Source organism: Corvus cornix, chromosome 3 (assembly GCF_000738735.6).
Source record: "Corvus cornix cornix isolate S_Up_H32 chromosome 3, ASM73873v5, whole genome shotgun sequence".
Taxonomy (NCBI): Eukaryota; Metazoa; Chordata; class Aves; order Passeriformes; family Corvidae; genus Corvus; species Corvus cornix.
Window position 1 is genome coordinate 65558687 of NC_047056.1, and position 27676 is coordinate 65586362.

The 27676-nt window shown below is 37.2% G+C and overlaps 1 protein-coding gene across 2 annotated transcripts; it reads left to right on the forward strand.

Annotated features, from left to right (window-relative positions):
- Positions 1-27188, forward strand: GOPC (golgi associated PDZ and coiled-coil motif containing). Of its 2 annotated transcripts, XM_039568989.1 has the most exons (9): positions 1-429; positions 13253-13417; positions 15695-15718; positions 18940-19115; positions 19388-19553; positions 20786-20881; positions 21641-21805; positions 22484-22664; positions 23191-27188. In XM_039568989.1, the coding sequence occupies exons 1-9, from the start codon at positions 154-156 to the stop codon at positions 23307-23309; spliced, it is 1368 nt and encodes a 455-aa protein (XP_039424923.1). In that variant the 5' UTR covers positions 1-153; the 3' UTR covers positions 23310-27188. The 2 variants fall into 2 exon arrangements, with proteins under 2 accessions (XP_039424923.1, XP_039424924.1); XM_039568990.1 differs by lacking the exon at positions 15695-15718 and having other exon boundaries at positions 119-429.
- The last annotated feature ends 488 nt before the right edge of the window (positions 27189-27676 follow it).

A 27676-nucleotide genomic window follows, 5' to 3' on the forward strand; every position in this document is an offset into this window, starting at 1 on the left:
GCGCTCCCTGCGTGGCTGCCCCGGGAGCGGGGCCGGGAGCGGGGCCGGGGCCGCGTTCTGCGGGGCGGGAGCGGGGCCGGGAGCGGGGCCGGGAGCGGGAGCGGCGGGGGCAGTGCCAGTGCCAGTGCCGTGTGAGGGGCAGGGGGCGGCAGCATGTCGGCGGCGGGTGGTGGTCCCTGCGGTCCGGGCGCGGCCGGCCCAGCCTCGGCGGCGGCGGGCGGTGGCGTGTCCATGTTCCGCTGGCTGGAGGTGCTGGAGAAGGAGTTCGACAAGGCGTTCGTGGACGTGGACCTGCTGCTGGGTGAGATCGACCCCGACCAGGCCGACATCACATACGAGGGGCGGCAGAAGATGACGAGCCTGAGCTCGTGCTTCGCCCAGCTCTGCCACAAGGCTCAGACCGTGTCCCAGATCAACCACAAGCTGGAGGTGAGGGGCTGCCGTGGCACCGGGCGCGGCCGGGCCGGGAGCGCATCCCCGGACGTGCCAGGGTGGCGGCGGCGTGGACTGTGCCCTGCCCCGGGGGCAGCGAGAGCTCCTCCGGGTTTCTTCCTGCTCGTTTCCTGCTCCGAAGCAGCTGAGGAGGGTTCACCAGGCCTCGTGTTTTAGGATTCGGGCCTGACCGCGGCCATCCTCCCTCTGGGTTTGGTAATTCCAGCTCTGGCATGGAGCGGTGCGTGCCAGAGGAGTTCTCTGTGATGTTGAAAGCAGGAGCCTTGGCCAACAGATGCTGCTGACTGGTTTTCTCTTTGCAGTGAGTCAGGACGAGAGGACACAGTCTTAAGCTGGGCTGAGGGAGGTTTAGGTTGGACATTAGGAAGAAGTTCTTCACAGAAAGGCTGCTTAGACATTGAAATGTGCTGTGCAGAGTGGTGGTGGAGTCACCGTCCCTGGAGCTGTTTAAGGAAAGACTGGATGTGGCACCGAGTGCCCTAGTGTGGTTGCCATGGTTCCTGTGTTCGGTCACAGGTTGGACTTCATGATCCCAAGAGTTCTTTTCCAGCCTAATTGATTCCGAGATTCTGTGAATTTGGAAAACCTTTTAAAAGAAGGGACAAAGACAAGATCGAGGTGCTTAAAGCTTGGAGTCAGTAGTCAAAATGAGGACATTGTTCCTCCTTACAAGTAAAAGAAACAGAAAAGTGGATTGAGGATGGACTTTGACAGGTCCTGTTGTTCCTTCACACTTCAAAGCGGATCAAATAGCTCTCTGCCGAGCTTAGTGACTGAAAATAATAGCAGAGGTCGCGCATTCTGTGAGGAGAATAATAACTGGCCTTCCTGTTGGAAAGTTTTCTTCATGACTGATACAGAGTTTCAGTCAGGGTGGGAAGCAAACGTGGCTCTGGCTTCTGTCCTCCTTCTGATGCTGCATAGAGGCAGGGCTGCAGGTCCTTTGGCCTGTGAAAGAATTGGAGAGCTCTGGAAAGAGATTCCAGAGAACTTCGTGGTCATTTTATATTTGTCCAAGCTGAGCATCTTTGGTTTAGTAGGTGTTTTTTGTGGTGTCCTGTACAGGTGTGCATGTGAGCTGCCCTCTGGTCTTTCAGTTACAATTAGAAGGCTTTTGATGTTTCTTCCTCAGTTACCTTTCCCTGGGCTAAAGCCCTCCAGTTTCTTCAGTAGCTCTTGTAGACCATACTTTTTAGACTTTTATTGCTTGTTCTTTTAACTTGTAAGTATATAGGAGTAAGAGGGGAAATTCTGAGACACCGTGAAAATATGGGCTTTGTAAGTGCTTCAATAGACAGAATTCCCTTCTTTCAGTCCTTTTTGTTACACTCATTATAATAAAAGAATTTTAGAGTCTTCAAGCAGTAACCTGCTCTTCTGAAGGTGTGCCTTTCAGTAGGAAGTAAAGTAAGTAGATTGTCTTTGGTTTTAATCAGGTTTCTTCCTGGTATGAAGACATTGTTATGCAAAAGAACCCGTGGAATGTAACAGAGGAGCAGGATTTTTCAGAGTAGAACAAAGATCTCATTAAACTAGGAGGTTTTTTCATCCCAGTCTTTATTTCACTGGAATGCTTACTGTAGTGGTGTTCCTCTATGTGTTTATGTTGATATGCTGTCTTACATGTTTCAGTACTGGGAAGATATATATATACATATATATATGTGTATGTATATACACATATATATATATATATATATACACATATACACACACACACAGTACCAACCTATACAGTAGGCTTCATGAAGTATAAGTATAGTAAAATGAGATTTATGAGTTTATGGTAGATAACTAGAATTTATTTTATGGTGGGTTGTTGTGTACAGACATGTAAAACAGCTGAGTTTTCAGGTTATTTTAAGAGAATGGATTTCTTTGAAAGGTTGTTTCAAGCTTAAATATTTTGAAAGGAAATGATGTAACTCAGATCCTGAAAGGTTTTTTGTGTCTAATTAAAATCTTCAGGAACACTTGAAGAACTGAAGATCTGTGCCTAAATCTCTTACGAGTTGAAAAGCAAAGGAGCACAGTTAGCAGTTGTTAATAATTAGCATAATTATTGTGTATATCTATGTGCTTGAGGTAATTGCTTGATAAAAATGATACTGATAATCTAGAGTGAGTGCTTTGGAATTGAATAAAAAGTCTTTGTAAAGTATTTTTATTACTGTGAGTAGTATTAGGCCTCATGCATATAAAGGAGTTTTTATCTTTCAAATAGACCTTTAGAAGACTTTAGTGTTGCCTTGAAGGTTGTTAATTTTAGGACCTCATGTTTATTGGAGTCATAAACTTGAAATGAAAGCTGCCATTTAAAATCTCCAAAAGATGGAGCTGCTCTGTTGGAAATGAGTGTCTTGTCTTCTTATGTGCACAGATTTCTAGTCAAAAGCCCCAGTGACCAATATGAAGACCACAATTTCATAGTTTGAAAGAAATCACTAACATCAATACTGGCATTTAGGATGTGATTGGTGGTTTTACTCCTTTTTTTGTAATGCGAGTTACTGTACTTCATGTAATTTTTAAGATTGCAATCATTTCTTAATAACTCACCATTGTAATTTTATAGTGCTTGTACATTTTAATACAAAGCTTTTGCCACATTCACAAAAATGACTTCAGTAATAGTTTACTTAGGTACACTTACTCAAGCCAATAAATTAGATCCATCTTGAGAAATACACCTTTATTTGGATTAAAATAATACTTGGGCTGAATCTAAGCTGACTAAGCTTACTCCTGCAGCTGCATTTGACTGGACTTGTCTTACCGGATAAGTGATATTATTTCATAAAACAACAAAAAATTATGAATATCATTCTGTTGTTTGTGGATACCATTTCCTTCACCAAATTCGTTGAGTCTTATAACAAAGCAGGCAAGAATAAAGAAGTGCAGTTCAGGCTTTGATTTATCTACTTTATTAGCTTCGTACACATTCTCTGATTGGCACAATTGCTTTCAAGAGGCACAGCTTGAGGTTTGGTGAATGGAAGCTCCTGCTGTAGGACTTCTCAAAAAAATTTTTGCCGTCTCGCTGTATACCTACTGCTAGAGAGAGGAATCTAGGTAAAATATTGTATGGAGGATGTTCCTGAATAGTGAAAAAAGCATTCCAGGAAAACAGTAGTTTCCAAAGAGGCAGCTATATGTTGGCAATTCTGGGCCAGGTTATTTTTAGAAGGAGCCTGCAGGTATTTCAGATGCACAGGAGATGTATGCAAATAAATTTACTTGTGCTTAAGGTCGTGAAAGTTTATGAACCTACTACTGTGCTAATAACATTTGCAGTCTTAAATTAAACTAATGATATGTTGGGGGGGGGATTTGTTTTCATAACTTTCCTGCTGGTCACAGTAGGACAGAGTTGAATTAAGTAGCTTATCAAAGAGGAGGAAATAAAGGTGTTTGGCAATACAAGCCACTGTCATTCCTGAGATCAGCCTCATTTCATTGTGAAAAAATGGAGAAGTGTGTCTTGTTAGTAGGATAGCAAGGACCTCAGTCTTTTAGAATTGGTGACAGACATTTTAAAGGAGATTTTTTGTGGTTCTCTGTTGGAAAGCCATATAAATCAGCAGATGCAGGCTGGTGGTCAGTGTGTGAGATTTTAGAAAATGTTTAACTGAGAAGCAGTTCATAGGTTTTGTTTTTCCTGTTTGACTGTCACTTGACTATAACATTGTCTAGATGTCCATTTCAAAAAATACAAGTTCTGTCTATCTGCAGTTCTGTAGAAATAAAAGAAGTAGGTCAATGTGCCAGTGAAAACTGAGCTTGACTTTTAACTCTGGCACTTTGACTACCAATCTGATTCTGCAGTTTTAAGTGAACAAGCTAGAAAGGAATGTTTGGTGGAGCACACCCTGTACCTTGGCAGATGTGTTAAGCCTGTGTATATGCTAAAGCTAAGGAAAACATGTATGTCTAAGAAGGTAAATGTAGTTTTATGTCCATGATTAAGTTGGAAGCAGCAGGTTTAAAGGAACATGTTTCTATAAGCTCAGTTCTTCTGTAAGTAACTTGTAACCCATTCAGTTAAAGCACATATAGAATGTTGTGGGTAATATGAAGATGTAATTATGAAAAAACTGTACTGCAGACTGGAAAAGCTAAATTTAGGTGGCTTTATGTGTGTGACTTTCCATAAGCATGCGAGTCCATCTTACAGAACACACTGCAGAGATACAGTCCTGCTCTGTTGTTTGGCAGTACTTTAATCAAGGTAGGACCATACACCTTCTTAGGAAGGTCTGTTTGGATTTTTTTGCCTTCTCTCCTTTATTTTGTAGTGAGAAATGCTCTTGTTGAAGACCAAGATACTTTTTTTCCCTGTGTGAGGTATGTCTATACATACATATAGAATAGCTGCAATAACTTACTTTTTTCAAATGTCATTATAATAAAATGTTATTTTATTAATTGGACTTCTAATACTTTTTCTCTTTTGGAATAGAAATCTGTTGGTACTAGATAGAGTGTGTTTTTTTGAAAAATCAGGTGAGTGAGATTTGGTCCAGCTAATTTGATATCCTAAAATGTGAGCATTTTTTGCATATTCAGGAAATGCAGATTTACATGCATTTTCCAATCAGCTTATATACTAAATTATCATTAGTTTAATACATATAACTTCTATCAGAATAATTATCCCTTTTAAACTGTGATTATGCCTCTACTTAATTAATATTTTCCTGTATCAGAAGCCTATATACGTCTATGCAAATTTAACTATCCTATTTAATTTTCATATTTTTGTATGGGATAAAGTGTTTTCCTTTCCTGTCTCACTTGTTGGGAGTTGCCAAAGAGGAAGTGAGAGAGAACCAGTATATTAGTTTGTATTTCTTAGTTTTCTTTACTGAGTTATGTTGCATAGCTAGTATGGATTTCAAAATAATGGCAATAATGAAACTATTGATATGACTTCTAAGAACAGATTTGTGTCCTCCTAATAAACAACTAGAAGCGTGAGGAACCTGACAAAAATAGTCATTGTGAGGCAGTCAGAAATTTGTCCCTGTCAGCAAGGCAATTAAAAAAAAAGTAATTTGTTCTTCTGTAAGTAGGTGTAAACAGAATGAGAGAGTCAAGCAAAAAGTAAAACACTAACAAGAAACAGTAGCAGGTATTTTAATGACAGAGGTGAAAAAGATCAGTCACAGGCATAAAAATGTTGGTGGATGTATCCGTTTATGTAAATGGAAACCAAATTTTTAACATGCTTTATTTAAGATGTGGTATCATTATTATGTTATCTTTTAGTTGTTGGGAGGAAAAGTGTGCAGATAATTACATGTCCAGAATGGTCTTCAGCAGAGAAGATAAAAAAGTAGAAATGTTGCTTTGCATCCTTTTAATTTGCTGACCACTCTTCTGAATGTTTTGTCAGGACTAGAATAGAGCCTGAGAAATGGAGTAACTCATTTGTCTTATGCTTATGTCCTTTGTATTCTGTGTGGGATATAATAAAAGTGGGTGAAATTATTTTACGATTCATTTTTGTCTTCGGTATCATACACTACATTTTTACCACGACTACTTACATAGTTCCACTACTGTAGTGTTTATTTAGGGAATCGGTAGTCATAAATTTTGTTGCTCATGCTATTATTAGCCACATGATAAAGACTGTTTTGTTAAATTTAATGTTAGCTAAAATTCGAAGTTACATATGTCCTTTTTGGGGTCACAATAATAATGAAATAAAGGCTTTTAATATAATTTAAAAATTTGTCACTGCAGTCTTTTCAAATAATTTCTTGAAACATTTTTGTCATTGACAAGTTGTAAGCATTGTGGTGAAATTGGGGGGCGTTATCATAAGAAATGTTGGTTTCCAAGTGTACTGTCTGTTCAGAAACTCATTTTGTACAGTGCTGTCACATTGTTTAGTTTTGCAAGGAGCACTGTGAGATTAATAGGGCTCTGCTCTGTTTCATGGTTTCTCGTTCAAAGCAGTCCATTAAACTTAATAGGGTTGTGTGAGAAATTGCAGCAAATGCTGCTTAGTACGCTGGAAGAATCAAATAGTCAAGACTGAGGAAGGGTAGAGTGTTCTTGTCTTTTGGAGAGCTGTAGGCAAGGTGATACTGGTGAGATAATGGAGACAAACCTTTCTTTTAGCAATTAGAGAAACGTAATAATTGAGAGCTCCGGCTACTTCACATCAAGGGACTGATGCAAAGTTAGGGGTCCCCATGAAAACTTGGCAGTATGTGGGTTGTGCAGGCCAGGCTCTGTTGTTGTTGCATATCTGGTGTCTGACTATGTTTAGACTTCAGGCTGTAGGAGCTGCAGCTGTCACATCCTGTAAATTTGTTTTCTGTCCTGCACTTGTGTAATGTTATGGGAACACTTAAGAATAATGATTTCATTGTTTGTAAAGCGTAATTAGAGGGTTTTTTTTTTAACCTGTTTTGCCTTTAAGTGACGTTTCTGTCTTTAAAAAAATGCCCCCAGAATGAAATGGGAAGCAGATATGACATGCTAGTTAAGCAAATGTACAAGATATGCTAGTGTCATATCTTGATATTTATAGTGCTTTTTTGTGCATATGCCGGGACAGAAGCCGCAGAGTAATTGCAGCATTGTAGTGTGTTTCATGATCCTGGGTCTTGCAGCCTCTAAATCAGAAGGTTAATAGTCCTGATCAGGAGTGAATGTTGAAATACATAAGTGCATATATTGATGAAGTTTATGGAGTCTAGTGTAAATTACATGAGGGCATGCTGCTGAGGAAGTAAAAGCACCTCATAAACTTGATTTGTCTGTGAATTTTGGTTTCATCCAGTAGCAAGATACCTAAGGACCTGTCCTTGAAAATTAGCTATTAAATATATATATATATATGTACACCAGAGGTGTTTTATTAGTAACAGAATCAATGGAGCTTGGAAATCTCATGATTTGTGGGAAATGGAAATGTTGAGCACTTTCTCAATTCACCAAGACCTTCTGATTCAGGCACTCCCTGAATGATCTGGGAGTTTCCACATCACAGCATCCTTTCCTTTGCCTTTTCATCTCTACAATTTTTGGTTAGTTGGCTGGACACAAGACAGCAGCTCAGTCTCTAGCTCAGAACTGCACGTGTGCTGCCTGTACACTGGGCTGTCGTCTTCTGCCTCTGGGTGGATTAAACAAATTAGCTAAAGATCTGGCTCTTCCCACTTTCCCCTCTGAAAGAGCTCTAATCTGTCGCTCTTTCTTACTAGCAGCTGTTTAGGGTAAAAGTTGTATGTTGTAGGAACTTCAATCATACACACTTTTACTCCTTTTGTTTGAATCTTGAAAATTAATTCAGTTCAAATCAACAGGGGAGGAAGGCAAAATAGGGAGAAATGTAGTCATACAGATAAATGATGGCACTAGAAAGTCTTGTTTAGGTAACTGGGAAATTCCGAAATGAACTCCTAGCTGCTGGCATTCAGAGATTATATGGTGGGGAAAAATCTTTTACTTTAGAAAAACAGTTTTCAGACCTTTATGAGTTTAGAAGGCTTGGCATGAGAATGAATCAGGTGTACTCTAAAGGCCTGAAATTAAATGAAAACTAAAGGCATTTGATGAGTGCTTGGTTTATGACTTTTAGTCACTTGTGGCTGGTAATGGATACTTTTGTATGTATCTAGCTTCCCTTTGCTGAAAAATCTGTGAGTTTTCTACTATGTTTGAATTATGCTTAGACTCTCTTTGAGCTAGGTATTCATATACCAAGACGTGCATTCATTACACTTTGAGGGAATTCAGGTCTTCCTCTCATTTTTATTTGGTGTGGTGAATACTTGAATACTGTCTTGCCCTAGTATGCAAGCCTATGGCCCAGCTTTCCAATTCAGCCTGGCTCCACTTTGAATGCTCACAACTGGACAATGTGTAAGTCATAGACATCTTTTACACCGATTTGCTCAAATGAAACTCTAATCTATATTGCAGAAATTGCTGCAATGATAGCTCAGAAAATGACAAAGCTTTTCCCAAAGCTAAACCCATTGTCATTACTTTATGTAGCTCCACCATCTCTCAGTGTGGCCCTCACTCCCCTGCAAACTGCTTTCCCTGTCAGTAGTGAGAGGTTGATTCCTGTCACCGTGGTATGTAAGTCACCATCATCCCACATGCTGAAGTTTTCTCAGTTTCTGTGTGTTCCCCCTGATGCTTTAGATCTTCAGAGGTTGTAATATTGCCATCTTCTAGTGCCTCATTCAAGCAGTGATGCTTATGAGCAAACTTGTGGTTTTAGCATGGCATCTGTCTGCTTCCTGTTGTGCACTTCTATACAGATACCTCTGTATTTGTACTTCTCTGTTACGTTTATTCATTCTTTCCTTGATGTATTTATGTTGTGAGTTATTCAGGGCAAGGTCCGCATTCTTTTTCTTCACAATATATGAACTTAGTATAAGATCTTTGAGTATGTCTGAGATCTAATAGAAATAAGTTATTTTTGGTTATTTATTCTAACTATTCTGTTAGAATAACTAATGGTCACTTTTCTATGAAAAATGTACAGATGAGAGTTCAGACCATCATATGAAAAATACTATATAAATTAATTGGAAGAGGCTTAAATGATGTCATTTTGTTCTGACACTCCTGATGAAAAACACTACTTAAGACTTTAAGTACTCCATGACTAAAAATGCAATTAACCCCAGCATTTAAGATAGCATTTATTATATTGCCAATTTAAAATACATATTCAGTATAAGACAATTCGTAACAAACTCAATTTTTTGATAATTCATAACTACTGGAACAGGAAATAGGGACTGTTGATTAAAAATAGGACATTGTCTGGACTCTTTTGCCTAGAGGGGTTTTTTTGTATTTTTTTTTTTTTAATTTTTGAATTTTCCATGGAAGAAATATTAACTGCTTAATGCCATTATTTATTTTCTTTTATCTCCTATGGGAATAAAAAGGGTAGTTTATAAATTCTTGAGTTATTTCAGTTGAAATTGGTGTTTAATTTTCATAGCTGTAAGACCTCTGAGAAAAAAAAAAAATGCCTTGGTAAATGGCAAAATATGCCCCAAAATTGACCAAGTATTTAGTAAGCCTTTCAAAACTATTTTTCTCGTATTGTCTCTGTGTTAGATTGTTTGGAAGATAAATGCTGGGCTTTGCTATTTGATGAATTTGACCAAGATCTCCAGTTTACTTGAATTGTAGACTTTTATTTAGAAGTTAGAAGTAGCCTGTGTTGATAATCTGAAGCAGTAGCTTCATGTCCTGCCTGCTTGATTCAGGTAGGTCTAGGTGTAGATTTTCATGATTAAATCCTACTTCTGTGACCACAGTTTGGTTGTGCTGTTTGCTGTGCATTGGCTGGGGCAGGGACATGAATGAGGGAGCAGAGAGAAACTGAGGTGTAACCTTGCAGTGTGGTGCTTGCTAATGAGCGGTAATTGCTGATCTGCACAGTTGTATTCTGCCCAGAAGAGTTCCTTTTTCAGCCCAATCAGCAAGTTACAGTTAAAAGGATGTTACAAAATTAAACACACTACCTTCTCTTCAGCCTCTGCCCCTTACTGTTCCCCGGTGAAAGTTTCTGTTCTCTATTTGTTGTTTGGTGGCTCTTCCTGAGCTCACCTTACCATGAAGCTCAGTGGTCTCCTGTGAGTGGATGTTTGTAACTTCTGCCCCCAGCTGACTTCTCTGCAAGTTGTAGGGCAGTTGCAGGTGACGACCAAAATAAATGACATCTTTTTTTGACAGTCTTGTTGGAGAGTACCTCCAAATTGAAGGATTACTACAGTTGCTTCTGTAGCACTAGTTGATCCTTGTGTTTATCCTGTTATGTTTATACAAATTGAAATACTATATTATCTGGTACCATCTCTTTCTGTAGAACACTTGCCTAATGCAGTGAATGGTGCTCTGGGGAGGAATGGCCTTACTGACAGTGCTTGTTTGTGCTCATCATTTCCTCTGCTGTCTCTGCCCTGTCCCTGGTTTTTACTGAGTAGCTTCCAAAATTGAAGGTAGAGATGTTGAATTTCCAACAGTCCTTCCATATGTTTCCTTTATAACAAATTGGGGGAATTTGGATAAAAAACCAGTGCTAGTAAGAGTAATATAAAGGAAAATTAGGTGAGCTGGCCAAGCTGAGAATGGCAGGACTTCTGTGAAGTAATGTAAATATTTGTCAGCCTTCATAGAAGTAGATCACAGGATTTGAAAGCAGCTTGCTGTGTTTGCATTTTGGTGTGACTCTTGTGCCTGCATCTGTTCCTGGGCATAAATTTATGACTTTTCATAATGTGTAAACAGATTAATTCCATGATATATGCTTATACCATTTCTCATTTTGCTTTTTTTATTTTGTGCTCTTTATTTATCCAGACCTTACAGTACCTGGAGGGAGGCTACAAGAAAGATGGGAGAGGGACTTTTTACAAGAGTATGTAGTGACAGAGCAAGGGGGAGTGTTTTCAAACTGAAAGAGAGTAGGTTTAGATTAGATAGTAGGAAAATATGCTTTATTGTGAGGGTGGTGACTCACTGGAACAGGTTGTCCAGAGTGCCCCATTCCTGGAAGTGTTTAAGGCCAGGTTGGATGGAACTCCAAGCAACCTGGTGTAGTGCAAGGTGTCCCTGTCCATGGCAGGGGGGTTGGAACCAGGTCTTTTTAAGGTCCCTTTTAACCCAGGGCATTCTGTGATTCAATGATTCTATGACTAAAACAGCAGGATATGAATTTAAATGGTAGGTTACATGCAGAGTACTGTTTTTAATTTTTATTGCGCGTTTGACAGTTTTTTTGTGATACTTTTGGGGCATCATTCACCCTGCAAAGCTGGTGGCCATCATTCTTGCTGCTTTGTAATTTGCACAGGGAAATAAATTTGTTTTTTCTTCCCACCAGAACTCCAACTGCCCTTCTTTACTAGATGAGGCTGGACAATATTAAATTGGTCTATTTTAACTGTTCTGCCACTTTGCCATTCTACAGGTCTTTTGAATTAGAGTGGATGAGAGAGTATGTGTGTATATAAAAAAGCAATAAAAGTCAGTATGTTAGCTGTTAGAAAGGAGCAAGACAGATCTTATTTTTTTAAAAGTGGATCTAATAATACACAGTATGTAATAATAACAAAATATTGTTACACATTATGTGAAATTGTGACTGGGTCAAACTGTGCCTTCTTTATTAAGGTCTCTGTTATCTGCTCTGTACTATGTCATCAGCTTTTGTGCTGGTGATATTTTCATTTGCTGTGTTAGTTCAGGTGTGTGTCTGCTTTTGTTAGAGGGTAGGTAAACCACAGCAGAGAGATTTTAACTATGGCTGGTCACTGGGGACAACAATGCAGCTTTGTAAGTAGCTCATTTCTCTGAAATTATTTGACTCTGTAGTATTTAAAATATCATCTTACTCTGTAAAAGGCAATTTCTGCTTTAGAGTTCTTCAAGGGTTTACAAATTTTTCAAGTTTTTTTGCAGTTCTGGCAGTTGGAAGGTGAAAATGCATGCAGCTCTGTTTCTTTGGCAAAAAGTAATTGCTGGCCTGATCTGTTCAGGCTCCATGTCAAGGGACAGGGGGAGGTAGTCCTGCTCTGTTCAGTCCCAGAGATATGGACTAAAGGGCATAGCCAAGAGCCTGGAAGGGAGATTGTTCTTCTTGGCAGCCACACGCTGCAGGTTGGCTTGATCCATCTCATCAGTTGCACACTCTGGGTGCTCTGAATCACCTCTGGAAGTGCTTGCTTATCTCTGAATTACTTGAACCTTGAGGAGGCCGTCCATCTAAGTTATGTACCCAGTAAATACTCCCCACTGACAGTCAAACCCTTCCTGCTTGTTTTTCATTAACAGATACAGACATTTTTTGCCTTGCAACTTGAGATTCACTGTTAATTTGAATGTTAGTGTAATGTTGTTAAAATACCTAAAATACCCCGCTTTAATATGAGAGGGCTTTTGTAAAGAATTAGTCACTTCTTCATTTTGGTCTTTACTTCCAAATCTTTTGGATGCAAAAATATACTGTGGGAATTTACCTAAAAATCCCCCGACATCATATTCTGTTTGGTTTGGTTTTTTTTTTTTTTGGCAAATAGTAGCCTTAAAGCTTATCTAAATGTAGCTTATCTTATAAAATGCTACTTGAACTTAAGGATAACAAGTAACTTGGTAAACATGTTAGTATTTGTTCTTTCATTCCAGGTATAAACCCTACATGAAAATTGTTTTTAAAATGTTTCAAAACCACTTTTTCAAGAGTTAATATTTATTTACAGTTTTTTACATATGCATTTTAGGGGCATTAGTGGCTTCTGGTTTACCCAACTAATTTGCTATTTCAGTTAAACTGTGGATAATAGCTGTAAATAGGATTATTTGACTTCAGCATTGGGTAAATAATTGTCATTTTGCTTTGAGCAATTTTTTTTCAGTAAGATTTAATAATTCTACAATTTAAAATTGTGTTTACATTGGTAAGGGTGTAAATCCTACATAGGTTTAATGTCATTGCCTTGTTTTGGAGTGGACATCAGCATCACATGCGGTTGTCTGTGTGAGGGAAAGCTGTTGCTGCTTTTGGAAATGTGGTTGTTTGCTGGCCTGTTCTGTGGGTGCATGAATTTTGGCAGCTGGGGAGAAAACCCTGCAAATGATGCAGAGTTAAAGCTGGGCTACAGAGGAATGTGTGACAGCAGGTACTCTGAACCTGTATTCCACCATGTACAGCATCCATGTACCAGCAAATGCAGTTATGTGTCACAGTTCTGGTGACCCCATTTAATCTTTGCTCTCATTACTATGATGGATTATATCTTCACAGGCACAGTTGGTTGATCTGAAGTCTGAACTGACAGAAACACAGGCAGAGAAAGCAGTATTGGAAAAGGAAGTGCACGATCAGCTTTTGCAGCTCCACGCTGTTCAGCTTCAGCTACATGCCAAGACTGGTCAGAATGTTGATTCTGGGGCTATTAAGGCAAAACTGGTGAGTATGGCAGCTTGAATGTGGGATTATATTATTCTTCTTCCTCTCCTGGCTGAAGTTCTTCCTTGGAAGGTGTAAATAAGCTGATTACAAATTATCATGTTAAAAATACTAACTTTTTTGCTTCTCAATAACATTTATAGTTGGTTTTTAGCAACCATTAAAAATAACATAAATAATATCAGACTAAAGAATAAGGATTTAAGAAGTTATTTTTAAAGAAACCATTTTTAGTTGTTTCTCAAAGTAAAAGAAGAAAATATTTTTGTGATTTATAAAGCTTTTCTTAAGACTGAAGTTGCAAAAGATAATAGAAGAAGTCTGTAATAGAAGAACTCAATAAACGGCACACTTTTTTAAAACTCAAACCTTTATAAAGCCCACCAAAAGTTAACAATAATTAATCTATGCTATTAATTGGCATTGACTGATAGCCAGAGCACAGACTGTCTTGTTACTAGCCACTCCACAGATTCAGGCTCTAATACTATGACTTTGTAAATTAAAAGACTAGTGTTGTATACATGTGGTTTCTAACTGTTGGCATGAATCAAAGGCTCTGATTTTCTAAAATTGCTTTGCAGTTTGGTTGCAAATACCTACTCCCAACATGTGTGGAACATTTGTCTATTCTGCTAATTTGTCCTGTTAATTAACGTGCAATAAGACACAGTAGTAGACTGTAAGTCTTAAAGGATGTCTAGGCTAATCACGGAACAACAGGAGTAACCCAAATTTTTTTGTGTTTCAGATTCAAAAGCTGTAATTGATTAGAGCTGTCTTTCTAGGGCTGCATGACTGTATATTCAGTATAAGAGCAACATTTTCTGGATTGTCCACACATAATTTATTCTGTACTGAATTATAACTACAGTATGGTGAAGTTTATTTAGAGCTCTAAATAATTCTCGTGATGCTTTTAAATAAGCATTAGTTAAATAACTCCAAAATTTTGTAAGTGTTAAACTGCAGGTTTACATGTAGCAAACTTTTTAAGTTAACACATCACTGTGAGTGATTCTGGTCCCCAAATTTTGTTAGTTAGGTTTAACTTCTGGCTAACACAGAGACTAATACTTTAAAGCTTTTTGTTTCTTCTTACCTTGTTATAAATGATTTCTAAAGATCTATTAAATTTCCATGCTACTGACAGCAGTCTTCCCACAGGTGACAATAAATACATTCTACATACATTGGTTCAGGTTTTATCTGTGTTGAAATTGAACTTTATTAACAGCTTAGACTGATATTCCCTGCTCAATTTCCTTTAGTTTTTCCTTTTTATAAATATGAGGACTAGCGATTTGAGTTTGTTTTACTTTGTTTTTAGGGAATTCAAAGCTTTAATGGACAGAAACTCAACTTTCAACTCTTGTAGATAAAGAAAGCTGTGAAAGTGTGCAAAGCTAGAACAAGCAAAAGTTTTGAGGCCCCTTAAATGACCATAAAATGGGACCTCTGATGTTTGGGTAAATAAAAACTGTTGTGCTGACCTTCTGGCAGTCAGAAGGTCTCTGAGGGCAAAGAAGAACTGTGTCAACAGAATGTGCAATGGGGAAATAAAGCTCTGTACTAGTTGACTTCCTGCTTTCTTGAGGGACAGACGCTCTTGTATGTAGACTCTTTAGACTCTTAGCATAAATGTATACTCTATAATCTGTAAAATTGTATATAGTGGTGAACTAGGACATTTTAAGATATTTAGATTGCTAAGAAATTGATAATTGTGTAGTTTAGGCCAAATCCATTTTTAGGAGTGGTGAATTTTCTTAGTGCACTCATAATAACTCTTCGTGAGAGTATGAAGTTGCCTCGTTGAAATTTTTTTTTTTTTTTTTGCATTTTTGCACTTGATGTCTTTTCTGATACTTCTGCCTGTTCTTTATGTCCCTCTTAACTCATATTATGTTGTCCTTTCTGAAAGGAAAAAATCTACTATCTGTGTAATGTTATAGAATGGATTTTTCTGTGGTTCTTTCATGTATATTATATTATCTTGCTATTCTTTTTGGAGATTCTTGATATTTTAGGAGAAAGTATTGTTTTCAATACTACAGTAAGGTTAAGTTTTTAACAAGGTTTGTTAATAAATTCCACCGCAAAATAGCAAAACTGTTGCTAAATAAAATTGTAGCAGTGTGCTTGTTCTTTATGCCATCTAATGAAATACACAGTGTGCTGGTGAAGTCCTTTTGGAGTAAGTAATTTATGTTGCATTTTCTTTAAGTTCCTATTGCCTGTTTCTCTAATTGTGGAACTCTTTTCTTCTGTCTTAAGTCTGTCCTTTCTGTGGATGAAATGGTAAGTATGCTGATTGCTATTTTTTTTATGTTTAAGCAGTGCTTTTGTTTTGTGCAACAACTTATATATATGTTGGCCTCAGAAACTGGCAAAACAGATCTGGCTTGTTCCTTCTTCCCAACAGTTGGCAAGATGCTGTGTAAAGAATTTCCTTCCTTTGCATTTTGATTTTTCTTTTCTAGATGTGGTGCCCTCTTTCCTAAATCTGTATGTATTCTATTTATTATTGCTACAGCTAGTTTGGGGTGATATCTGGCAACCTGACATTCTGAAAGATTGTTCTGGCAGTATCTCAAAAAATGTTCAGGTGTTATACAATTTTGAAAGCATAAACACTGTACACATCTATGAGTGTAATATGAAGTATTCTGCATGTTGTATTTTTTAAAAATGCTTCACTTTTTCCTTCATTTCCCTTTTCTTATTTTTTCATGGGCATGATTTAACTGGCTGGTGTAACAGCCAAAAGCATATGAACACAATAATACGTAGATACAAAGAAAAAACAAAGCAAACTTGACTTTTATCTTTTCACAGTGATAGACTTGAAAGGTTTCTAAACAGCTTTTCTACTTCTATTATGTTATATGCTTCATTATTGTTACTCAGTATTTGGCTTTTTGAAGCCACAGGATAGCTGGTAACTAAGCTTTAGTCTTCAACCTTCCTGTGTTTGTTTTTTTTTTAATATTACCAACAGAAAATACGTTTTTTGTTTTCAGAACCTATGCCATACTATGAACACTGGAGGGAATGAAACTTCTATAACTTAAGTTCCTTGATTTCTTTAAACATTTTTGAGACTTTTGTCAAGTCTTTTGACAGTCACTCAAAATAGTACATGCTCTTTCAGTACATCTTCAGAGATTCTGTATTGAAAACCTTTTAATTTTTTTTTTAATTCATGTGGTGATCAGTTGGAGACAGTCCATAGAAGATCAGCTTCTGGGTGTAATTTTCCACCTCAGTCACAGAACAGCAATCATAATAATGGAGAAAAAAGGAAGAAAAAACTTCTATGGGACTGCATTTGTCTTGTATTTTAGGTGTAACATTTAAAATGCATGACTAAAAGTGATTTTATTAGAAATGTAGCATCTGGCTTCCTTTTTAATTTAAATGGCAAACCAAATTCAGAGAAAATCAGTGGAAAATCTGAGTCTGGAGGGCGTTTAAGATGGCTGCTTTGTACAAATACTGTAAAATGTGCTGCATGAAATTTGCTGGTGTAATCAAGAACCTTTGATCACTTCAGCAGTTCACTTGTCTGAGGGAGGTTGGAATATGTCTGTCTTAAATTCTAGTCTTTGTCTTTTTATATTTGTCAAATAAAAGATGTTCGAAAAGTGAACAGACAGGGAGCCTGTACTGTTTAGAGCACATTAATGCATTAGTGACAATAGGAACAGAGCTAACAGGATCAGTGTATCTCTATATGGGCTTTGCAGCTACTGTAAAACAGGTGTTATGTCTGAGCTGTGACCCTTCCTACTCCTCAAGCATGGTGGCACTCTTGAATTCTTGTAATTAAAATAGCTCAAGACCAAAATAATAATAGAAAGAATTGGTATAATCTTAGAAACTCCTATTCTTGAAATGTAGATTGGTCAAAATTCTTGGCTTAGTAGTGTTCCTGCAGTTCAGAAAGAGATTTGCTGCCATTCTCACAAGAGAGCCCCAACTCAAAGGCCAGAGACCAGAACTGGCTCTGTGTGACGTGTGTTCTAACACGCGTATGGGCCAGACTTGATCTGGAGGTGGGTCATCATGGGAAGGGCAGGAAGTGAAGTGCCAGGGATTTCAAGTAATCTTTGAGCTGCTCCTCCTGAGCACTGTGCTGGGCAATTCTTGACCAACATGTACATAGGTGTGTACTCTATTCTTCTAACTGATAGAAGTATTTAACAGATGAGGGAGATGGTAGAGTCTGTCAAATTCAGAGCTGACTTTCTGGCAAAGTCAATAAATACTTCCATATATCTATTGTGAAAATAACTCCATTTGGAAGGACCAGCCTTGTTTAATTTCTCAAATGTGGCAATATTGACCATATTAATGGTTTTATATCCAGGCTTGGAATAGTGACTAGCATATTCACAATTCGATAACAGATTTGTCTTGCCAGTTCTGTAAAATTTCCTATCTGTCCTGTTGCTTCTCTGGTAGCACTTCCTTTGTTTGTTTAACAATGTAATTGGTACAGGTACAGAGAAAGGGTTTTTTTGGGTACTCCAGATAGCTTCAAAAATGCATTATGGTGAACTTAGTTTTTTTTGCTGTTTCAGCTGACAGCCATTTTTGAAAGGAAACAGTATTAGACCATGTGTCTACTATTTTCCTGGTTTGTGGTGGGAGTTTTCCCCCACTTTGTAAAAGGGATGCAGAGCAAGATATAAAAGATACAAGTAATCAAGCATGCTCTCCTTAAAGTAGATTTTGTAGATTAGCAATCTAATTCCTTTTGCACCAGTACTGTGGGTATTAGAACAGGTAATGACTATGCAGTTTCTGTACATTTGGGATGGAGCAATGTGGGACTAATTTAGATTTCCATAATTCCATTTTCAGAGGGTAAGGCACAGGGAGATAGCTTGCCTAAAGTGTGGTTTTAGTGTGGGTTTTGTTTTTGTTTTGGTTGGTTGGTTGGTTGATTATTTTTTAACAGAGCTATTTTGCACTAATTTTCTTTTAGGTTTGTCAGGGTGGGCATCTTCATGTGTAGAATCCCTGGCTTTATTTATATGGTCTTCAGAATCTGGAAATGTCTCTGGCTGGACATTTCTTGGTTGTTTGCGTGAAAATAATTGTCATTTTAAGGACATATGGACTTATGTTTCCATGTCATCATCATCATAATAGTTAAAGAATTTGGTTAAATTGAAATATTTAGTGTCTTCATAGTTCCTCTTCTGTTTTAAAAATAGTATTGTTTAACTTTGAATCTCCCATTTTCAAGACAAGAAAATGTACGGATGATATTCAGGCTACTTAAATTTTGCCACCTTTGCATAGGATAGTATGCAAACCACTAGCTGTAGTGCCAGAGTCCCTGCTTTCTTTTTTATTTCTTTCCTTGCATGCATGTCTTGTACACAGGAGGATAATTTCAGATTGTGTATGCAGAAACAGTAAGTGCTCTTTCATTACTAACTCGGATAAAAGCTTTTTAACATTTTTTTCTTGTTTGGTTTTGTTTTGTTTTGTTTTTTGTCATTATAAAGGAGAGAGAACTTGAAGCTAACAAGAAGGAAAAAGTGAAAGAAGCTCAACTGGAAGCTGAGGTGAAGTTGCTGAGGAAGGAGAATGAAGCCCTCCGTAGACACATAGCTGTGCTTCAGGCTGAGGTTTATGGAGCAAGATTGGCAGCCAAGTATTTAGATAAGGAGCTAGCTGGAAGGTATGTGAAGTCAATCCATGTCCCTTAGCATGAGATGTTTGTTGTTGTTTCCTTCCTTTGCATCCCCAGAGGCAGGTTCAAGGTTAAGACTAAGTAGGAAAAGTCTCATGTTTCCAGTTAATTAACAAAAGGAAGAAGTAAAAATCCCTGGGGTTCTTGCACTGATTGCTGCATGACCATGTGCGGTAGCCACATGAAGTGTATGAGTCTTAGAGTGCATTGCTCTTTCAGTTGTCATACAGCATTGTTTTACTCTCTTTGTCACTATGTAGGGTCCAGCAGATTCAGTTACTGGGCCGAGATATGAAAGGCCCTGCTCACGACAAGCTGTGGAATCAGCTGGAAGCAGAAATACACCTTCACCGTCACAAAACTGTTATTAGAGCTTGTCGAGGTCGGAATGACCTCAAACGACCAATGCAAGCACCACCAGGACATGTAAGTTGAAAAGATGAGCCATTCCTTCATGATTTCTAGACATGAGTTACTTCATCTTTGTGATTGTTTTCACTTCTGTACTGTGTTTTTTTCAAATGTCACTTATAAATATGTTTTTCCTTTATATGCTGAAGGACAATTCCATGCTGACTAGCAGATCCCTCTAAATGACCACAGAAGATGATACAATTCCTTTGACTTACCTAGGAAATTGAACCTCTGATATAAATATGTATGTTTATGTGTACAAATACAACTTTAACAGCAGAATTTTGTAACCTAGGCTTCAAAATGTGGATCTAGCTTATTTACAAAAACCAAGAATAAAGTTTTTAGGATTAGCTTGAACTGAAATGGTTTTTAATTTCTTTTTTTAAAAGGCCATATAAATTGACACTCTGTAAAATAAGTATTTGTAAGTTGTTTTCTTTTCCTCCTAAAGGTACTTCTTAGAACAAAACCTTTAAACAGCATTTCACTGTGAGTGTCTTTGGTAGAACTCACCAAACTTGGCACATGTCCTGTTAATCACCCCAATGTTCAGTGCATAAACCCAAACATTTTCAGTAAAGTCCTTTGCTTTGATCTGTTCTAAATACCTTAGTTGGTCAGATGGATCTTACTTCTTATGTTGCTAATTGCATGTAAAACATTGGTGGACAAATATGTGTATTTGTGATTCTAAGGATATGCATAATGGCGTCAGTGACTTAACACAAGGGAAAACAAACCTTAATTTATTTAGCCTCTCTTTTAGATTTGTGTTCAATGGCTTTTGGTGTGGTTTATTTTTATTACAATAAAAATAAACTCGAGCAAGCAACCTCTTCCTTGGGAGTGTATTACATCATCTTCTGTCATTTGGTTACTTTTAAGATGAGTTTACATCATATTACATTTCAGCAGTGATCAGCGCTTCTCATGTAGTCCCTTAATAGTTTTAATATGTGGCTGATTTTCTTCTTTTGAAGTTAAATTCTCTGTTGTGTATTAATCAGCACTGAAGTAAGTTAAATAATTATTCTCATCAGGGGTGCATAATGAGGAATCTTTTCTGATTTCATACATTTTCTGTAAAGGGGCACTGTAAGTTTGTCCTGCCTGGAGCTAGTCTAAAACTCTGTTACTCATAACACTGCCTGTATATAATTACAAAAACCCCAAATGCTGAAATGCATCAGTTTTGGTTCACACATTTATGTTTGTGCTATGTTTGTTTTTTATCAAACTAGGATCCTGATGCCTTAAAGAAGAGTCAAGGTGTTGGTCCAATCAGAAAAGTTTTGCTAGTTAAAGAAGACCATGAAGGACTAGGAATTTCAATCACAGTAAATATTTGCATTTATTTTCTATGACACAGTAGCAGCAAGTTTGTATTCCTACTTCTGTAAACTATGTGGATCAGTAAATGTGTTGTTAGAACACATGAAAAAAGCATACTGAAATCCATAACTATGGTCAGAGGGCTTCAAGACTCATTTTGATAGATTATGAAATAGATAATTGCTACTTTATGTTAAGCTTACGATTTTGACTTAAGTGTAGAGTATAGACACTTCAGCAGATTAACCAGTGGTAATTCCAGGTGTAAGTGTTTAGAAGAGCAGAGACAGTCTGAGACCTGACCTCCAAAGATTATCTGTTGTGATTGTAACTTTTTTTTTAAGTATCTGTATTGGCAAGCTGTATAAACTTTTTACAACAAATTTGGAAAATTTTGACTATTATACTTTTATTCTAAATATGAATACTGTTTCTTACAAGTCAATATGGTGCCTGATATGCCTTTTTTAATGAGGTTTTCTACTTTTCATTAGTTTGTATATGATTTTATAGTTTTATTAGTATTCAGAATTGCCTTCTTTAACTCTAAGTACATACTTGAAATTTTCCATTCTTCTGTGGGGAGAAGAATTAAGGGAAGCAGCTCACACATTCTTAAACATTCTTTGTTTGAAGAATGATTTCTAATTTTCTAAAATAGAAGTTGAAATAAGCACTTTAGGAACTACTATCCAAATGTCAATTTTATGTTAAAAGGCATCTCAGTTAATGAAAATTTGCTTTTTTTTTTTTTTTTGTAATAGGGTGGGAAGGAGCATGGTGTTCCAATACTGATCTCTGAAATCCATCCTGGGCAGCCTGCTGATCGATGTGGAGGACTGCATGTTGGTGACGCTATTCTGGCAGTAAATGGAGTTAATCTAAGAGATGCCAAACATAAAGAAGCTGTAACTATTCTTTCCCAACAGGTCAGTTTGGACCTGTTATCCATAGGCACGTTTAGGTGCTCCCTGTGTTCTGCCTGTTGAATTACCTTGAATTTTAGTGTTTGCTGTTAAGTACAGTGTAACGCTAAGGTACAGTGATTCTTGAGGCTCTATCACCTTACACTTAATCCTCTTATGTTTTGCAACTTACGGAGAAAAATGCTGGGTCAGTGGTGGTTCAGTTAAACACATGTATTGGCTAATCATTATTCAGTAATGCTGGCGGAAATAATTTTATTATATTGTCCCACAGAAATAACTATTTAGTGACATACACTTTACTCTTATGACGGAACAGCTCCAGCCAAACAATGTTTCTCAAGTGCTTTGTGGTCTAGAATCTTCTTCCTGCCTTGCTTCCCATTTTCAGACAGTTAAAAGCTGTGCTTAATTTATCAGGAAACTTCCTCTTTAGAAATCACTGTTTGAAATGTACTGGCATGTAAGAAATTCGGGCAGTTTTGGTAAAGCTTAGCTATAGAGCTGTACTACTTTAGTCAGTAAAAACTTAACTCAGATACCTATCCAAAATACTCAACACAGCTGTAAATGTGTTCACAACAGTAAAATGTAATTGTTTTAGTAACCTATCTCATCTTGGTAATCCTGCTGGGTAGCTGTGCAGCAGTAAGTAAATTTGTATTTACCACTGCATTTTAGAGAGGCGAAATCGAATTTGAAGTAGTGTACGTTGCTCCGGAAGTTGATTCGGATGATGAAAACGTAGAATATGAGGATGAGAGTGGACACCGTTACCGTTTATATCTTGATGAATTGGAAGAAGGTGCAAATTCAAGTTCTAATAGAAAAGATGCAAATGTGGATGTCAAACCCTCACAAGGTAAATCTTCTAAAATGTGTTGCATGCAGTTTAATTCTGAAGTCTCAATATGCAAACCAATTTCTGGAAAATACTGTTTTTATATTCATTGTAAAATTAATCTCTGCTGTCAGTTCAATTAACCTACTAATAGACTGTCAGTTCATCTGGTTGGTCCCTCACTGGTTGGCCTGGTTTACTTAGGTACAACTGAATTAACTGAATTAACTTACGAACTTTTTTCATGGTCATCTTTTCCCAAAGGTTGAAATTCAAATTTATTCTTACCTTTTCCAACCTCTGAACTGGGAGTTATTAATTCCCCTTAACACTTCATGTTGTTGGCTACTTCAGATACATTTTTTTAAATCAGAAAAGTAAAGAAACAGTTCCCTTTGTCCCGCAATACTACGTTCTGCTAAAAACCTGTTAGCTTTAATTTTAGTAGTGATTTCAGCAAACATTCCAGTTTTTGAAACAAGGATCACTGATCTGTCCTTCCCAAGATTGCTTTTTTCCTTAAATAATTTTTATTTTTAACTTGCAGTGTTTGATAAGAAGCCAGGTATTGATGGACATGAAAATGGAGACCTGGGGAATTCAGTTGAAGCTTCATTAGAAGACACTGCACCCAAATTAGCCCGTTCTGCTGAGTCTTTATCCTAAAAACAAACAATCAAAAAATCCACAAACCTGGACAGATCCCATCTTTGGGAACAATTGATAATCAATATTGACTGCTTAAAGTTGCATATACTAGTGTAGGTTGTAAAAGGATGATTAAATGTCAAAAGGAACTGTATTACTGTTGCCTGGAAAAAAGGCGGTTACCTCAGGGCTTCGTTGTGAGCAATTCTAAATGTGGAAAACTGTCTTTTGCGTGACACACAGAAGTTATCTAACACACAGCATGTGAAATGAATTTCTTTTAATAATAAAAGAGTAATCCCACCAAAGCTTGGGATTTCTAAAATGGATAACCTCAGTACGTTCCACTTTTAATCTCATTGATGTCCCTAAGGAAGCAGAATAATTCGTGACCAGCCCAGTTTTGACCCTTGGATGTTTTAAAGTGACAACTGATGTTCAGTTTGGTGTGAAACATGCTTTAACCCTAGACAGATGGGGGGAAGACTTGTTCCATTGCATCCATGTGTTTTGTATTTAGGATTTTTAAACTGTAATTTTAAAAAAACACTTTCTTTTTAAATTTTTTTTTCATTTTTAAAATTAAAAAATTACAGTTTAAAAAAAACCTGTAGTTTTAAAAAAACACCAGAGCTTTTATTTGAGCAAAGACTATCAAACCCCACATAAGCAGTGGAATGCTTGCTAATCATGATCCTTCAGCCCATGATAATCTCATGAGTGAGGTTTTTGGATTTTTTGTTTTTATTTAAATTCACCACCATTTGTTCCATTTAAAACTTGCTCCAAAAGTAGTTAAACAGAGTAGTATGGGGTTTTAAAAGTGAAATTAGTTGAAAAATTACTCACAATTAATGTGGACCCTTTGGTATTTTTTTCTGAGCATCATCAGTTTTGTGTTTGTTTTTGAATGGATGTGGTTACTGCCAATGCAGAGTTGTTTGAGTTGGTCATCATTAGCTTGACCTTGTGAAATGATGAGTGCTTTTGATAGGTACTGAACATACTCATTTCACATTAAAATAATCCTTAAAGAAGTAGAAGTTGAGTGCACAGTACTTTACAGGAGGTTCTCAGAATCATACAGTGCCTGGCCCTGTCTGTGTTATGTTATGGCAGTCCTATTAACCTATAATTGTCTTACTGTTGAAGCAAAATGTTACTTCCTTTGTGAGAGCGGTGTATCTTCAAATAGTTTTTTATTGGTGTGCATCTAAAGGCCCCTGGCAGGGCTGCAGACGGGGGAGGTTGAGGATGGTGTCTTGAGCAGTTTCTCATGCTCCATTTGTAGCTCTCTTGGTGAAGTGCAGCACACTCTACAGACAAGCTCTTCGTTGTCATCGCACTTGTTATTTCAGCATGCAGTGCCATCTTTTCTGTTCGCTGCTCTGCAGGCTGTTGAACTGTAATGTGAAATGGTTTTGTATATTGAAAGAGGACCTAATGTGAAAAGACATCTTTGCAAGTGTTAACTGTGTAGGGTATAAATTCATAAGAAAAAACCTCAAAGGCCTTTAGAATAGCATCAATTAATCGTACGTTCTAAGTTGTGATGTAGAACACAGTTACTTTGTCTCTCCTAGGAGCACTATATATATATGTTTATAGAAAAAGCCTAAAAATGTATATACTTTATTCAAAAATTTTGCTATTTATAAATCCCTTAACTTCGCTACTTACATGATCATTTTGTGTGTGTGCGTGCGTGCATGAGTTCCACTTACTCAGTGGAGTAACATTATTTGGTTCATTTTTTATACTAGTGTTTGTCATACAGCATACTGTTGAAGGTTTTTAAAATAGTCAAGGCTGTACAGTTTTCACTGAACAGAAACTAGTATTTAAAAATAAAGCTGTGTGAAGAAGAAACAGGTCCCCAGGCATGTTTCTTTTTCCGAAGCTTCAGAAACTTGAGGACACATTGGCTGTGTGTTAGCAGATGAATCCACTGCCAGAACTTTTGCATCCAGATTTGTGTTTTTCCCACAGCTACTCAAGCAGAGTGCACTCTGAAACTGTCTGTGGCCTGGAACACTCAATGTCCTCTCTGTCAGGAAGGGATAGTTGAAAGCTAGGCAGTGGTCGTCTTGTCTTTGAAAATCATCACCGTGTGAAGTCTTTCTGCAGTTCTAAGAAGATAGACTTGTCCAACTAGTCTTGGAATTTTTTTAAAAGACATTCAATTTGCCTGTACAGTTTCCCTTTATTTGAGGGAAAAGTGAAAATTTTAATTTATTTGTTCTTCGTTACTTCTTGGCACACTGTGTTTTCTGTACAATGCATTTGATCAGTTTTAGCCTGAAGTGGAAGAATGTTTCTAGCATTATTTTCCTAACATTCCTCATCTGCCAGTTCCATGTGATGCTGTGCTCTTTTCTTCCTCTGCTGGACCTTTTCTCTGCTCTTATTATTTTTATCTCTGTATGAGATCAACAGAAGGAACAATTGCTGAGGAAAATGACTCGGAGTAGACATATCAGGTAGTAGTAAATTATCACCAGATTTCCTTCCCTGCAGTTTTTATAATCTTTGTTTAGGAAGCCCCGGATGGGAGGATTTTGCTCAGACACTACAGTCTGTCTCCACGTACTCTGTACTTCTTACCAGCTGATTTAACGTACTGGTTTATTTGCGATCATACTGAAATGCTTAGAGATTAATATTTAAACTGAGAAAAGTTTTGCAAGTTGAGATTTCCAGATTCAATGGACAAATGTGTATTCTCCCCTTTGTCAGTAACTGGAAGACTCAGTCCTGCTGATTCCCAGAGGTTGAACGAGTTAGACTTGGAAGAATTTCTGAGGAAAGTCAGTGTTCAGACTTCATTTTTATTTTTTAAAGTGTAAAACAGTTTACTTGCAAGTGTATATATATTTTTACTTAAAAAAATAAAATAATATTCTAAAAGTAATTTTGCAATTTTTTTTTTTTGGTATATAATTCCTTTCCTATTAAAATCTTCAGTAAGACAATTGTATTTTAAGCTAAAGGTGGGCAGTGTTTGTTGGCATCTGGGACCAATGTTAATTAAAAGCATGTAAGATAAGGAAAGTGCTTTATGGCAATAAATTTAACTGTGATCAAAGGTTGTATGTAGTATTTCCTTTGTAGAAGTGTATTCTTGGCAATGAAGAGGGTTTGTATCCGTCTAAATATATGTTAATCCACAGTTGTATCAAACAAAATTCAGATATTTATTGTATTTATCCAAACATAATTACATCATGGGTTACTCTCGTTTCTGTAGTAGATAGAACATTTTGCAAAACATGCATTCACCTAGCTAAGCTGAATATAATATATTTTTATTAGCCTGTAAATAAATATACTCTTCTGCATTGCAGTGATTTCTGCACCTAATTGAGAGTTGTATTTCATTTTCTTCTGTTTTTATATGTAGAAGAGACCCAACCCTATGTGTGTCCTTTGTTAAGCATGTAGTCCACCCTGGCCAAAAAGGAAATAATACGGGGGAAACCAAACCAGTATAATGTGAAGTTTGACTCTAATCCAGTCTTGGCCAGCAATGGTTAAGAGCAAATTACATTTTTTGAAAGACACAGTTACAGAATATGTCTCAAATTTCATTGAGATGCATTTCCTGCTGAATGTTTTTCAGTTCAAAAAAAAAAAAAATTTGCAGTGTCTGACTGTATAATAATACCATAAATATTCTGAAGCCGTTGACTAGGAAGAGCTGTAAGGACCCAGACCTGTCAAAGGGTTACGTCACTTGAGTAAAATTGGGGAAACTGCCCATTATCTCTTTTTTTTTGGTTGGTGTTTGTTTTCCATGCATTCTGAAATACTCTTACTTTTCCACTGAAGTTACAAAACACTTGCCTTTGTAAGTTAAAACTTTTAGTCCTGATATTAAAGTCTTTTTGTTCAGATTGAGCATCTGTTTTGTGTTTTAAATTGTATTTTAGAAGAAATCATCTCTCACCTATACTTGAGTGGTTGTCTTGCCCTAAAGCATCACGTTTCTCTGAATGAGCAGAGAGCTCAAGTGAAAGGCAGTGGTGTGGTAACTGGTAGTAGTATAATTATGGTAGTGCTTAAGGATTTATTGGGAGTGTGTAAGCAGAGGGCAGTAAACTGTGAGCGTAGGAACTGTCTCAATAGACACAGCTGAGTCATGTTGGATGAAAAGATGTAGAATGTACAATTGGTGAGGGCTGGAACTGTTAACTACTTATTTTTTAGCTCTAAAATTTTTAGGAGGGTTTAGATATGGGTGACTTCAGCAGATGGAAGGAAGAGGGAAAGGAGAGAGATCTTGCTTGAGTTGTTGTAAAACAAGCAGAGGAATAGAGGCAGCTATGAATGAAGGTGATAGAAAGAGGAGAAACAAAATTATTTCTTTGTGTCACCTGAGGTCGAAG